Here is a 14,156-nt window from a genome sequence, read left to right as displayed (position 1 = left end):
TTCTTTCTGCTGCTGAGCTGGCACGTTCAGAACAACTGCCAGCTGCCCACATGGAACGGTGATGGGCAGTGTGAAAAAGGGACTCCTAGAGGTTCCCATGCTGGAAAAGACAGGTTTCTCTCTCTTTTTTTGTTGTTGTTGTTAAAAACAGAAGTTACATACTGGTATACAACTTAAGCCAAATAACATTTAAGGAAAACCGTGGATGCTCCCCGCCTCTGAGAAGCCACCTGGGACGTATCCTGACGTGCTGTCTTCACACCACGGCCTTTAGTCTCAGTAGAATCAGAGACTACACAGTTCTTCCAGAGCTGCTGTTTTCAGTCCCTTCTGCCGGTAGGACTTGGTCAGTCCTCTCCCATGTCATCGTGTGTCTATCATGATGTGTCTCACACTCAGAAGCTGAGTGCTTCACAGCAGGACACAAGGACATGGGTAAATATATTACTAGATGTTCCATTCGCCCTTTTTCTTGTGCTCATCTAATGTCTCTTTCACATGTGGACACAAGCACACACACCTGCCTATTGCACTGCATATATAAAGCAAGCATCACAGACCTGCCGATTCATGACATTGCCTATAAAGCATAAAGCAGAAATTTCCCGAACCCCTTTGTGACTGGTCAAGAAGAATGACGCTGCCAGTCTCAGGTGTGGGGGGCTTGTGATACCAAACCTCCTAAGTGTGCTGAGGGCCCACGCAGACCCACAGTCTCTCTATATATTTGGGAGGCCCTGACATTACTGGGCAGGCTTGTGAGAGGAAGTGTGTGGGACAGAAAAGGACAGTCCCGGTTGACAATGACCGTACTGAGCATGCATGATTTATGGTACACACCACCATTTCCTGTCTGTACTTACAGGTCCCACCTCCATGCGGCAGCCAGGGGTCCCATGAAACGCCACAGCCTGAGGGGACATCAACAGGCTCAACCTGCACCCCCACTCAAGGGCTGCTGGTTCTGTTACCTTATGTGGGATGACTGGACTTGACTGGGCCATCTACTGGCTCTGGCTCCAGCTCCTAGGTCACCTACCTCCCTCTGCGGCACCCTTGCTGAGACAGAGGCCAGTCACAGCTCCTCAAAACCCCATTCAAGTCTCACGCTTAGAACGCTCATTGCCCAGAAGGTGCATAGAAATACGCATTAATCATCACTTTTTCCAGAAACTTCCCGTCTGGGACACTGCCCTCAGAATGTAGGACCCCTCTTCTCAGCCTGCATCGAGCATCTCCGCAGGCTGGCTCTGCACCCACACCCACAGCATCTATTTCTAGCAGACCAGACAGAGGCAAAACACTATCACTTTACATTTTCCAAAGATAAAGAAACCTTTAACTGCTAACACCACCGATGGCCTGAAAAAGCAAACGCACTGTCTTTGCTCCAATTACCTCATTCTCTTGAAGCAAAATGAAATCTGAAACCACACAGAGGTCGGCTGCTGAAGGAAGAACATTAGCATAAATATTGGTTTGGCGGAACTTACATTTTTCTTGCACTCCCAGAACTGAAGTACTTGGCTTTTTTTTTTTTTTTTTTTTTTTTTCCCCCTTCCTGCCTCATGCATTTTCTGAACATCAGCAAAAAACTAGTTTTGTCATCAGAAAACTGCTCTGGCCTGGCTTTTTAAACCTGGCCGCTGGCACCTATTGGAGAATTGATCAGAGATAACTACTTCTGACTTTAAAAAAAATCATGTAGTAAAGTAAAACAGCCAGCCCCTAAAGACAGGCAGGAGCTGGGGTCTTGTTTATTAACAGAGCTGGCAGGTGACCGAGGACCTCATTTTAATAAATGGGACACGCAGTGTGAAACAGTCTCGCAGGCAGCTTCTAAGAAACCTGTTTGTTCACTGTATTTTTATCAGCTTGCATGTACCATTCTGATCCCTTGCAACAAAAACGGGCACAAATACAGGCAGATAATATCATGGCAGCAAAAATGCACTCAGGCTGAAACCGCTGGTGGACTGAAGTCAATTCTCCGTCTGGGGAGGGTCTTAATTATACCGCGACAGACACACTGACATGTAATCCTAGTTTGAGTTCTTCTTTCATAGCGTCTACCATCTGCAGGGCTCTCCAGTCTGTGCAATATGTAGAGCTGGAGTGAACTAGTGGTCCTACCACTTACCCGCATCGCTGCCACCTTGCAGAGGGGTCCTTCCCCCGCCATCTTTATTTAGCTACAAATTTCTCTTCCATGGAATCTACCTGCCAGGCAGGCTGAGCCAGACCTGCATTGTTTGGTGGTTTCAGGACAAAATGCCAAATGCATTAAGGTGAGCTACCTCCAACGAAAGCTGGTCCAAACCACAGTGACACGCTTGCCCAGGGCCCAGGACAACACCTACAGATGGAGCACTTGCCGTGTCCGTCCGTCCGTCCTCTGTGGCCCTTACACTGAAGGTGCTGTAAGTGTTCCTTACGTTTTCCTCCCCTTCCTCCCACGGTACCACGGAGGCTCCGGGCCTCCCACATGCTTCTCCCTCCACCTGGAGCAAGGGGCCTGCTTCACTTGGCCCACAGGCTGTGTGAGGCTTCCATGTGGTCTCACAGCACGCGAGACACCTGCAACTCTGTTCATTTTTCCAACCTGACTGGAAGCTCACTAAGGGCAGGAAACACCTTCCACACATTGTATATGTTAAGTATTCCTGAAAAAATAACAATAGCCTGATCAGCTTCTCTCAGGGGTTCTTCTTAACTGTCACCCTGTTTTCTGTCTAAAACAGATCTTTTTCCTAGATATATAGAAGTCTTTCACTGCTAATACTGCTGATGGCCTGGAAAAGCAAACACGCTCTGGCTTGCTACAATTATCTCATTCTCTTTCAGTGAAATGAAATTGGAAATCTTACAGAGGTCCTGTGTTGCGGGAACAGCATTAGCACAGTGTCACTTGGCACTCCCGTCAGCCAGAGCTCGGACTCTTCCATCAGTCAGCATGCCAAAGGAGACCTTTCTCAAGCTCGCCCCCTGCTACGCCGTCCTGCCTCACACGGAAGCACAGGCAGGGAAGATTTCTCTTTTTTTCTTTTTTAGTGTAACATACCTTGGTACCTATGAATTAGCCCCAGCCTACAGACCTATCCTATCGTCCAGACTTGGCCACCCCTCTTTCCTGGATCCCATCCGGAACTTCCACCTGTGCCATCCTACCTTCCTGTGAAGGCTGTGCATTCGCGGTTCTGTTCACTTTGCCTAAGACAGATCAAGTGTTGCTGCCATGTATTTGTCACTTCCGCCCTATGCTCCCAGAGCACTTTGCTCTTGTCTTTATTACATATTTTCACCCTGCTGTACTTAACTTAGCATCATATCATCTCAACAGGAACGCGAAACCCACCAGGCAGAGGGCAGATGGTGTTTTTAACCCAGTATTTCAAGCAGTGCCTGGCGCTTCAAAGTTGCCCAACAAACATTTGTTCAATGGAGAAGTATATTGTCGTGCCCAAGAAATTCGAACACATTCATCATTGTACAGTAGCAACGAAGGGGATATATGTAGTGTCTCCTTTCTTAAGTGAAAGCACTGACGTGGGGGAAAAGAGCAAGGAGAGTTCAAGACAGTTCAGAAATGGTTCCAACATTCCAAGGTGTCACCAAACACTGCCGGGGGCTGCGCTATGAAAATGTAACAGAGGGAAACCCCCAGGGGTGTAGCTAGGTTTCACCTCCATCTGCAGGTCGTCTCCCAAAGGCAGGAAGAGAAATGGGAAGCAATACCATCAAAGTGATGGGCGGCCTGGGCTTTGCCTGGATGCAGCCCCGACTCAAACTTCCCACAAGTGCCCGGAGCCCCAAGAAGCATTCATCACGCACCTCCCTGCATGCAGGCGTTACTACGTACTGCGAAGGGAGGGAGAGAAAGAGATGCCAAGACGTCACCCCAATCCAGCTGCAGAGTGTCCACTCTTAAGGCCCTCTAGCACCTCTGCAAGCCCTGTCTGGTATCCTTCCAGGCTTACTCACCTCCTCAGGGTAACCTCCACGCTCCACTCCTAAACCTCATTCCACACACAACCAATGCTTTCTCTCTCTTCCTGAAGCTCTTTATCCAAATCTAGTGCAATGTTTTGCCCTGTATGTGCACCCCTCCTACTAGACTGTGGGCCTCTCATGGGCAGAAACACCATTTTCCATCTTTTTATGACCAGCTTCCAGCCCACAGGATTAATGGAAAGGAAGTGTTTGGTAAATGTAACCTGAATTGGTTCTAGTTGCTATGATCTCCTTCCGAAACTGCACCCACACCTTAAGCATCCTGTGAAAATGAGCCAAACGCGACTGCGAACGCACTTTACCTCTTTGAGGACCAGCACACATTTGCCTGGTCCCACGGACTGAGGTAGCTCTGCGATTCTCCCCTTGTTTAGGTAAGGGCCTGAGAAACATCTGTGATTGATAAAAAGCTGAGGACAGCAGTATTTCCCATTGGCAGTACCTGTAAGGCAGAGTAACACAGCAGGTGCTTTAAGAACCAACAAAAAACTCGCTTAATACACTTAGTTGGCAAAACTACCCAGAGGCATACTGTCTGAACATCAGAACGTTTTATATCCCCAATAACATCTTAGAAATTCTGATAACATTTTCTACCGTATAAAAGAACTTTTCTGTTTATTATGCATGATTCAAAACACACACACACACACAAATGCAAAAGACGATGACAACTAAGGTATCACTGTGCAGGGTAAGGATAAAAACCATCAGTTAGACAGCTGGGTTCCCCTGTGTGTCCTGCCCCAGAGACTCCTCCCTGGGGTAACCACAACCCCACATTGCCATGGGTCATTCCCATGCAAATTGATAAACGCAACCACACACGTACATGTACATGAGTAACAAGCAATATATGTTTTTAAAGTATTCCATAAATGGTTTTCTACAACTTTTTGTTCAACATGAAGTTTCTGAGATCCACCCAATTGGGAAATGACTATCCCGAATATTCATTCACTTTTCAATTCTGTGTATTACTCTACTGTATGCATATATCACAACTGAGTTTTCCATTCTCTTATTGATGAACATTAAGTTGTTCCCACTTTCTCTATATTACCCATGGTGTCTTAATGAATACAACTACAAAAATCCACTCTGTTTATGAATAAGAGTTTTCCAAGTATATTTCAAGGGGTCTGCATACCTCCCGTTTTACAAGACCTGGCCAAACTGTTCTCCCAGTGACGACCCAAATTGATGCTTGAATAAGCACTGTGTAGGAGCTCCTAGTAGGGGTTCCTAGCGTCCACATCCAGGCCAACACTGGGCACTGGACTTCTTCACTTTGCCAATCTAATGGATGTGATATGCTCTTTACAGTGGCTTAAGTTCACATTTCCCTCATTATTCTTTCAACTTAGAAAGTGCACAGGGCAAGTTGTTGGTCTAGTTGTGTCTCAAACTGTGGGGGAGGAGGGAAGGGAAGGAGGATAACTAAAGGTAAGATATCACTCCAAAGCTTCTTGATGCATAAAAACACAGAATGTGGGTTCACTGTCAGCTAAGAGACTCATAGCTCTCCCACCATTGCTCTAAGCTAAGCTAAACTCACAGTGGTAGTTCTGTATAAAAACTATTTAGTTATAATTAAGATGGGAATTTACTGGTCCAGGAAGGTTTGTTATCATAGGACTTCAATTAAGAACCAACAGGTAAGGAGGGACATATGTTATTTTTCTGGATATAAGACAAAAGGAGCAAAATAACAATCATAGACTCTAAAAGAGTAGCTGACACTCTTCTTTTAAAACCATTTTGAAGTTTGAATTCTTTACAACAGGCAAAAAAGTTAACTCCATAGCTGAAATGACATGGAAACTTTTTGGTAGGATTACTCTACCCAGGCTTTTAGAAAAAACAATTTTAGTAAGTCCATTCATAAAACTGCTCTCTTCACGACAAAGGTAACTTCAACTAATAGGGTTTTTCCATGGCACATAGGTTTAATCCTGGAATTCAGAGGTTTCATTTTAGCTAGAAATTAGAATTCTTAATCAAATATATTACTTAGTGTACAAACATGTCTGTAATCAGATTTGTGGTCAAAGGGTAATTCACATTTGTGTTTTCAAAAGTTTCAGTAAGATGCAGGACTTTATACATTGAAAAAACATATATTATTCACTACCAGCTATTCAAATACAGAACATTTTAAAAAACAATTCAGAAGCCCGCAGGGACTTAAGCATTAATCATTAGTTTAAAAATGCAAGTGGAACTGGCATAAGATGTCAAAAAAGGAATGCCTAATAATTATATTTTCAATTGCTTTTTTTTCATATGATTTTCAATGATACACAGCCTCAACTGGGCTCATAATTTCCAATGAGTACATGGACCCCTTTTCTGCAAACCAAGAGGTTGTTTAGATCTACTGACCAAAAAACAGCAAAGAGGAGGCATGGAGAATTTAGCTTAGATTTTTTTTTTTTTTTTAGAGTAGGTAGGTATCTGTTAATAAACAGCAATAGAAAAAAAAAAAAAAAGGATAGGCTTCAAGTTGAGATATTCTCATATTGACCTAAAAATATATGCATGTCTCCACTCATAGTAACAAACTGAGAAAGGACAGAGAGCCTTAAATGGGCTCATTTACCTGTGGTGTCCAAGTGAGGGAATAAGCAAAGGTCATGAGGTATTTTGTCAGCAGGCATCGTGGATGGCAATCTGTTGATAAAGAAATAAAACTTTCATGAGTCACACACTTTAGAAGAAACCATGACATTCCAAAGTCATTTTATAACTTACAGCAACCATTAGGGAAATCTAAGCTAACATTCTAGTAAGATACGATTTGTGCAATATCCTAGGCGCAACATCAGTAAGAACACATGGAAAGATCATTTGGACACGTTGTTCCCAAATATTTGTAATAACCCTAAGGAACCTATGGAACAATTGACCTTCAAGCAACTGATCAGTGAGGTTTCTTCTAAGTTGCTCCTGGGCTGGTCTCTTGTTATAGAATTGTTATAGAATTATAACAATAGAATTATATTTCAGACACGAAGAAAAATCAACTTACACTGACTTCAATTAAAGCCAGACTTCTCTTCAATGTCTAATCAAAAACCACTTTCTGCTGACCTTTGATTTCTGGTGTCTGTGCTTGTGTGGCTCATGGTCACACTGAAAACAAGACCTTCAAAGAACACCTATGAAATGACGATTCTTAAAATGTAAAATACACTTACTCAAGGACAGAAATCTATGTTACATGGTTCAATAAAAAGTTGCTATACACACACACACACACACACACACACACACACACACACACGTAGCCTTAGGTTTAAAAAGATGAATTGGATTTCACAGGGATACCCAGGTTGGCTAGGCAGAAATCATAGTTGAAATGCTATGCAAACTCAAACCAATACGAGACATATTAGTTGTGTTACCTAAGACATGAGTTCCCAAAGTGGGGTCCCCCAACTGGCAGATAAGCGTCACCTGGGAACTTGTTAGACATGCAGCTGCTCGGGCCCCATTGTGGACATCTCCAGTTAGAAGTTTTGAAGATGGGGACTGGCAATTTGTATTTTAAAGAGCTGTCTAGGTGACTGATGCAGATGGGGTGAGACCCACAGACTGCAAATTTAGGAGTTAAAAATTCAAATGTGGATTCAATGATAAGACTATTTTATGATTTACTCTCTATTTCAATGTTATCCAGATAAAATTGGAGTCAGATTATTAACCTGGTACATTGTGTATAGAAACGAATGTACAAAAAATACCCACAAAATTGTTATTCACATTCCAGTAACAATGCAGGTATTATTCAATTTCATTTTATTTAAATTTAAACTTGGGTACAAGAAAAAATGCTGTTTTCAACTCCCTTTCCATCAGCATATTAAGAAAACAGAATCACTTGGCAAGGGATGTACATTTCAGTGTAGTTTAGGTATTTTCCAATACATATATATGTTAGCAACAGTTACAATGTTTCAAAAACATACTGCCATCATCTCTACACACTGCCCGAACACCATCCTGCCTCATAAAATTACAAATGAAACGTGGGATCGTCTATATTTATTCAACAATGTAGGACCTACAAATGTTTTCACGTGGAATCTAATTTACCGTCATAAAAACTCTGAGAAACAGGTATTTTACAAATGAGGGCATTGAGACACAGAGAAATAAAGCCACTTGCTCAAGCTCACCCAGCTGAGAGGTGGCAAAGGAGGGTGTCAGACTGCAGTCCCTGCCCACCCGGCCTGGCCATGACTAGTGACAGTGAACATGCTGGGTGGGGACAGGGGCAGCCCTGTGTGGCCTCTGGAGCATTATCAACCATTGTCACAGACAGCCATTGTTAGCAATGTGTGAGACACACACTAACAATGTGTCCTTCAGGTATGCTGAGGCAGAATCACAGTGACAAGTTACACTCTGGAGTAGAAATTCCTTCAGAAGCAGGCCCTGCATCCTGCACATAGTAAAGTGTACAATAAGTAACAGTAAATATATTCTACTATCATCTTCACTACCTGTGCTGTGTGTTAACTAATAAAAACACCCATGCTTGCCATCTTCTATAAAGACACTCCACAGCTTACCATGTAGTTTTTTGGGGAAAAAACAAAAACAACTAAAACAACTTACTGTTTTTCTGGTTGCACAACTGCAATCTTTCTCTTCTTTTGTGCTTTAAAATAGACAAAGAAAAAAAGAAAATCAGCTTTGTTAGCTAGATGGCAAAAGCATTTTTAAAAAATGACTTAGTGTAAAACTGGCAGTTTTAAAGTAACAATTTAAATATTGAAAGTTATTCATGCCACAATTTTATCTCACTTTCTTCTAGTATAAAATAGGCTTGACTTATCAGAAATGAAGTCTAAATAGAATTTAGTACATTTAATCTTATCACTACACTGTCTATTTTATTTTAAAATGTGATTTTAATAAGAAAAAGAGCACACATATTATACCTCACATGAACACACTTGGTAAGATAAATTGTTGCAAGCACGAATATCCAGATGATTTTTTTTCCCACAGAAAGTGTGGTAAGTCAAATAATTTTATCGTAACAGCTACTCTCAAATTAGGATTACAAGCATGTCTTTAAACTAAAACATTTTATTATTGAAAGGAAGATTGACTTCTAACAAATACATCTGTCAAATATTAACATAAACCAGCCAATCATAATTTTTTGGATGAGAACACTTTCAGCTTATATTTATAACTGAGTAGAATCACCTTAACAAACAAGCCAGAGCTCTGGCATCTATTAATTTTGGCACAAATAATCCTAAATCTTCCAACATAAGCATAAATTAATCCCAACAGAACTTCTAAAGCTGTCAGAGTTTGGTGGGTTTCGACTTAAGAGTTTGCCTCTTCAAAGCAAAATGTATGCATAAGAAATGAAATAAAGCTAGAAAAAATTGGAGAAGTAGACACTCAGAGTTCATCCATTCTTGACTTCATTTAGTATTCAGTTCCAGTTTTACTATGAAATAGTACAAACTTTGTGATCTCTAAGGTGAAAAATGAGTACAGAATAACTTGTCTAACTCAGGCTTTTTGCTAGTAAGGGTGGGGGTGTCTGAATTGTGTCATATTTTGGTAAGGAGCCAAACACCAAGGGCCTGGACGCAAAATGCAAAACAAAGAGGAAACATTATGTTCACATTAACCCATATGTGATTTGGCTCCAGAAACACGTGAAGGAGAGAGGAAAAGGATACAGCACAGGACGTTCTGCCAGAGGCACAAGTAAAACACAAGGGACTAGGCCACAAACCCAGGAAGGACCTGTTGGCCATGCTGGCAGAGTGCCAAGAATGTGCATCAATTTAAGTGAGGAGAAAAGAAGAAAAAAAAAGAATGTCTTTGAGACTGAAATAATTGTCTTAAACTCAAAATTTTAGAAGTATGTGTAAGTGAGGGCAAGATGTTACTCTCGTTGGATGAGACTCATTGAGCAGTCCAGTCTCTGGGAGAGAAGAACCCCTGAAAATCCACCTCCATCTACAATCTGAGCTACCTTCTTTATTTCACAGGGTCCCACCCTACTCGTGATAAATATCTAGCAGGAAGACTTCAGGTTCCCTTCAAAATCTACTGACGTTAGGGAATAAGACTCCAACTGTGAGACAGCCATGTTCTGAGATTCTACATAAGTGTACCATACAGGACACTTACTTAGTACATACAGTGTACATGCTAGAAAGCAGAAAAGCTAGCACATAAAGTACATAAAGAAACTATGAGAAATATGTAATCTCTTTTATAAAAAATTAAACCCCCATATCTTTAAGGACCCACAATTTTAAATAATATTTTTGATACACCTTAGGGCAGAGTAATGAATGCCAAGATTTGTTAGGTCTGAAGATTTTTAAACTGTACCATTTCATGATAATGGCCTACAACAACATATGTTAAAACACATTGTTGTATATATTGAAGTGTGTGTGCTGCTGGGTTGTTTAACTACTAATGGTGTTTTAATTTGGTATTTCTGCGATCAGAAGGATGTCATGTAAAGTACAGTTGAAATCTCACTGGTTGCTTAGTGTTATAAGTAGTTAAGTGTTTATATCTAGGTCAGTAAATGACTAGGACCAATGATGACCCTTTAGGGTAAACCTGATGAGAAAAAGTAGTCCTTTCTGAGGTATAACACTAAAATATAGTATTTAGCTTCAAGTTTTCTATCAAAACAATGAACTGCATGTAAAACTGGGAAGATTCCAGATATTGAATCTTTGCCTTCAACTGTCTCATCACTGTGACTTAATTTGTCAGCCTGTGAAATGCTTCCAAATATTCATCTCACGCAGACACTTAAAGGACAAATGAGATAAAAATATTGGTGCTCTATGGAAAATCTAAAGCCTCTTCTCTGATTTTCACAACTTGTCTACACTATCTTTACAAAACAGCCTATTCATTCACCCCAATCCCAGATGTTACCCACCCGGGCTCCAGACTGGGCGATACTCACAGACTGTTTTGTGAGGCGTGGTCAGAGGGTAAGAATTCGCTTCACACCAGCCCACGGGGAAGATGTCCATGGATTCAACATCAACAATAAACTCGGGAGCAGGAGTCTGCAGACCTGCATTGGAAAGTCAAGACGACAGATACAAACAAGGTTTTACCCACAAAGACACTGAGGAAGGAAGGAAAATACCTGAGATTGAATGTTAAACACAAAACCGACAGTAGTCTTAACAACAGATACAAGGGCCTGAATTAAACACAGCAAGAGCAGAAGGGGTTCAAATAAAGTGAGGGTTTAGGAAAGAGAGGTACTTCCCACTGCAAACGGGAGGAGGAAGTAACCTGGCACAACTGGCCTCAGAGCCTGAAAAGCTGGAAGAGGGAACAAGTCTCCTCCTTTCCTAAGAATAGCTTTGAAATGAAAGGCTGTGGCACCGTTTCACCCAACATCGAGGAAAGGTCAACCTTCAGCTGAAGAAAGTGAAACATCACTGTGAAAAGGAACTTGTGAGACTCACACCGGTGATGAGCCGTGAACATACACGACACAAATTCTTTAGCGAACATGTTCCCGGATCAGTTTGATTGGGGTTATGTATTTTGAACTCAGTTTGTGGCCAGCAGACGTTTGCCATGTGTCACACAAAAGTCATTTATGCAATATTGTCTTTTGAATGGGGTCTGCTCCCTATCACCTCCTGTTGCATAATCATAACAATGCCCTGCGATAAATCAGCATCACAGCTGAGATGTGAAAAAGATCTGGATAAAACATTAGCTAACGTTGCAAGGCGCTCTGGCTACTGAGAGTATAAATTTGAAACCCAGCCAACCAGTGAAAGGAAGAAAATTCTGAACTGAATTTGAAAAAAAACGACTGAATCAATAATTCTAAAAAAAAAAAACAAAAAGGAAAAAGAAAAAAGAAAAAAACCAAAAAACCAAACACTCTGAGGAAAGATACTTTTGAACCAAGAACCAAAATATTCTTACCAGCGACTCACCGCTCTGAGCACTTAATCTCGCTCTGCCTCGGTGTCTTTACTGAGAACCAAGACGAAAATAACAGAGAAACCCTCCCACATCCGTGTCATCACACGACGTGAATTTCGAATCCTAACTTCCTACGGCTAAATACCAGCAAACACAAAATGGTCCAACCCTTCTTAACTCGGCGTTAGCTACTTCCATTGGCTCCCAACGTTTTTATCAAGTAGATGTTGTGAAAACGGAGCACGTTATTTGACAAACGTAGGTTCCCAATTTAGTGCTAAACCAATATAAAGTGTATACAGTGGCCTGAACACTCTTCCAGCAGATTCCTACACACACATATCATCACCATCAGTCACTTTGAACTTTTGTTCTTAAAGAAAGCAACTACTGGTTACCAAGCCTTCCTTCTTTGCTTAATTCTCCTATAATTTAAAAGATATATCAGCTAAACGAATGAAAGCAACTTTACAGGGATTATTTTTCAACATACCTAACCGAATAGAAACTGTTTCTGTATCATATGACTGAAGCGTGAAAACGAATAAACGGACACCTTACGTAAAACGGACGATAGACCAACGCTCATTCACATGACTCAACGTGCACTACTGACCCCAACCGGAAGAGACCCCAACCGGAAGAGCCGTACCTCGCATCTCTGACAGGACGGGATACTACTTTACTACCTCAGCAGGAGGAAGATTCCTCCTGGCCCAGTAACAGCTCAGCCAATGAGAAGTCACTATACTTTGACCTTTCGGTGGCCTCCAATGAATGCTTTGCTTACAACAGCCCCTCCCAAGTCCGCAAAAGATTACATCGCTCCTTTGTTTTTGGACTTCCCTTGTTCACTATTAGATCGCGTGTCCTAAATTGCAGAGCTTTGTTGTTCTCAAATAAACCCATGTCCTAGAGAAATAGCTGGCTGGCTAATTGTTTAAGGTCAATACACCCAATATTTAACCTATTTGTCAAAGAAATCAAATAAATGAGACATCCAAAACAAACAAAAGGTAAAGAAACTCTCCAAGTAACCTCCAACGTGGAGGTGATTTTTCTTGCCCTGAAAGGGTCCGCGACTCTCTGGAGAGCGCAGTAAAGAGGCCCATTGGGCTGCTTCCCCATGTCCAGGGCATGTTCTATTTTCAGACTCACAAAAATAGCCTGCGTTTCTTAGCTCCTCAACGATTTCGCTAACAGGCTGAATTCATCCACCAGATACAGCTATAGTTCCAGATTCATGTTTGGATACAAATAAGATTTTCAAGGTCAAAGTAGCACTTAAAAAGAAGCTATACAGTGAACTTTATAGCTTATTCCTTCCTGAATTAGAGCTTTGTCTTCCAATGTTGGGCTACTTCAAATATCACATATTAATGCTTTAATATATACGCTTCTAACAATGTATACATTCATATATTTTTGTCTTTACAGTACTTTAAAATTCTTCGATCATGCTTTCCATCCAGTTAAACAAATATTTATGAGCTACAATATGTCAGCTACCACATACTCAAGAAGGTTATAGTCCTGCCTTCCTTTTGCCCCCAAATGTAGCCAATTAAAGTATGTACTAAACAAGAACTAATGGAAAAGTGGGTTATTTATCATCCAGGGAAGTTTTCCTGACCCTGAAACTTTTCCAATCCTCTTCTGAATGATGGGTGCCAATTCTTTATTTCCCTTTATCAACTTTATGAATCTAAATACATCTGGCTGGACTTAGAATAGTCTTTTAAAACATAACCCCAGGGCCAGCCCGGTGGCTCAGGCGGTTAGAGCTCCATGCTCCTAACTCCGAAGGCTGCCGGTTTGATTCCCACATGGGCCAGTGGGCTCTCAACCACAAGGCTGCCAGTTCGATTCCTCGAATCCCGCAAGGGATGGTGGGCTGTGCCCCCTGCAACTAGAAAACGGCAACTGGACCTGGAGCTGAGCTGCGCCCTCCACAACTAAGATTGAAAGGACAACAATTTGACTTGGGAAAAAAAAGGCCTGGAAGTACACATTGTTCCCCAATAAAATCCTGTTCCCCTTCCCCAATAAAATCTTAAAAAAAAAAAAAAAAAAACATAACCCCATATTTTCTGAGATTAGAGACCCAGTAGCTTACAAAATAATCCATTAAAAATGTATGCAATGTTGTTTTCTTGATTATTCTACGATTGCCCAAA

At 41.6% G+C, this 14,156-nt stretch overlaps 1 protein-coding gene across 5 annotated transcripts in view; it reads right to left on the bottom strand.

The window, feature by feature from the left end:
- SFMBT2 (Scm like with four mbt domains 2) overlaps positions 1–14,156 on the bottom strand; it is a 201,950-nt gene that overhangs the window by 28,410 nt on the left and 159,384 nt on the right. For all 5 annotated transcript variants that reach the window (XM_019738254.2, XM_019738252.2, XM_019738251.2 and 2 more), the window contains 4 exons: positions 10,988–11,101; positions 8,635–8,677; positions 6,614–6,684; positions 4,314–4,453 (listed from right to left, as the gene is read on the bottom strand). In XM_019738254.2, coding sequence (XP_019593813.2) covers positions 4,314–4,453; positions 6,614–6,684; positions 8,635–8,677; positions 10,988–11,101 — 368 coding nt within the window. The remainder of the gene's footprint in view (positions 1–4,313; positions 4,454–6,613; positions 6,685–8,634; positions 8,678–10,987; positions 11,102–14,156) is intronic.

The sequence above is a fragment of the Rhinolophus sinicus genome, linkage group LG02 (genome assembly GCF_036562045.2).
Source record: "Rhinolophus sinicus isolate RSC01 linkage group LG02, ASM3656204v1, whole genome shotgun sequence".
In the NCBI taxonomy this organism is placed as follows: Eukaryota; Metazoa; Chordata; class Mammalia; order Chiroptera; family Rhinolophidae; genus Rhinolophus; species Rhinolophus sinicus.
This window is presented reverse-complemented; position numbering and strand designations above follow the sequence as displayed.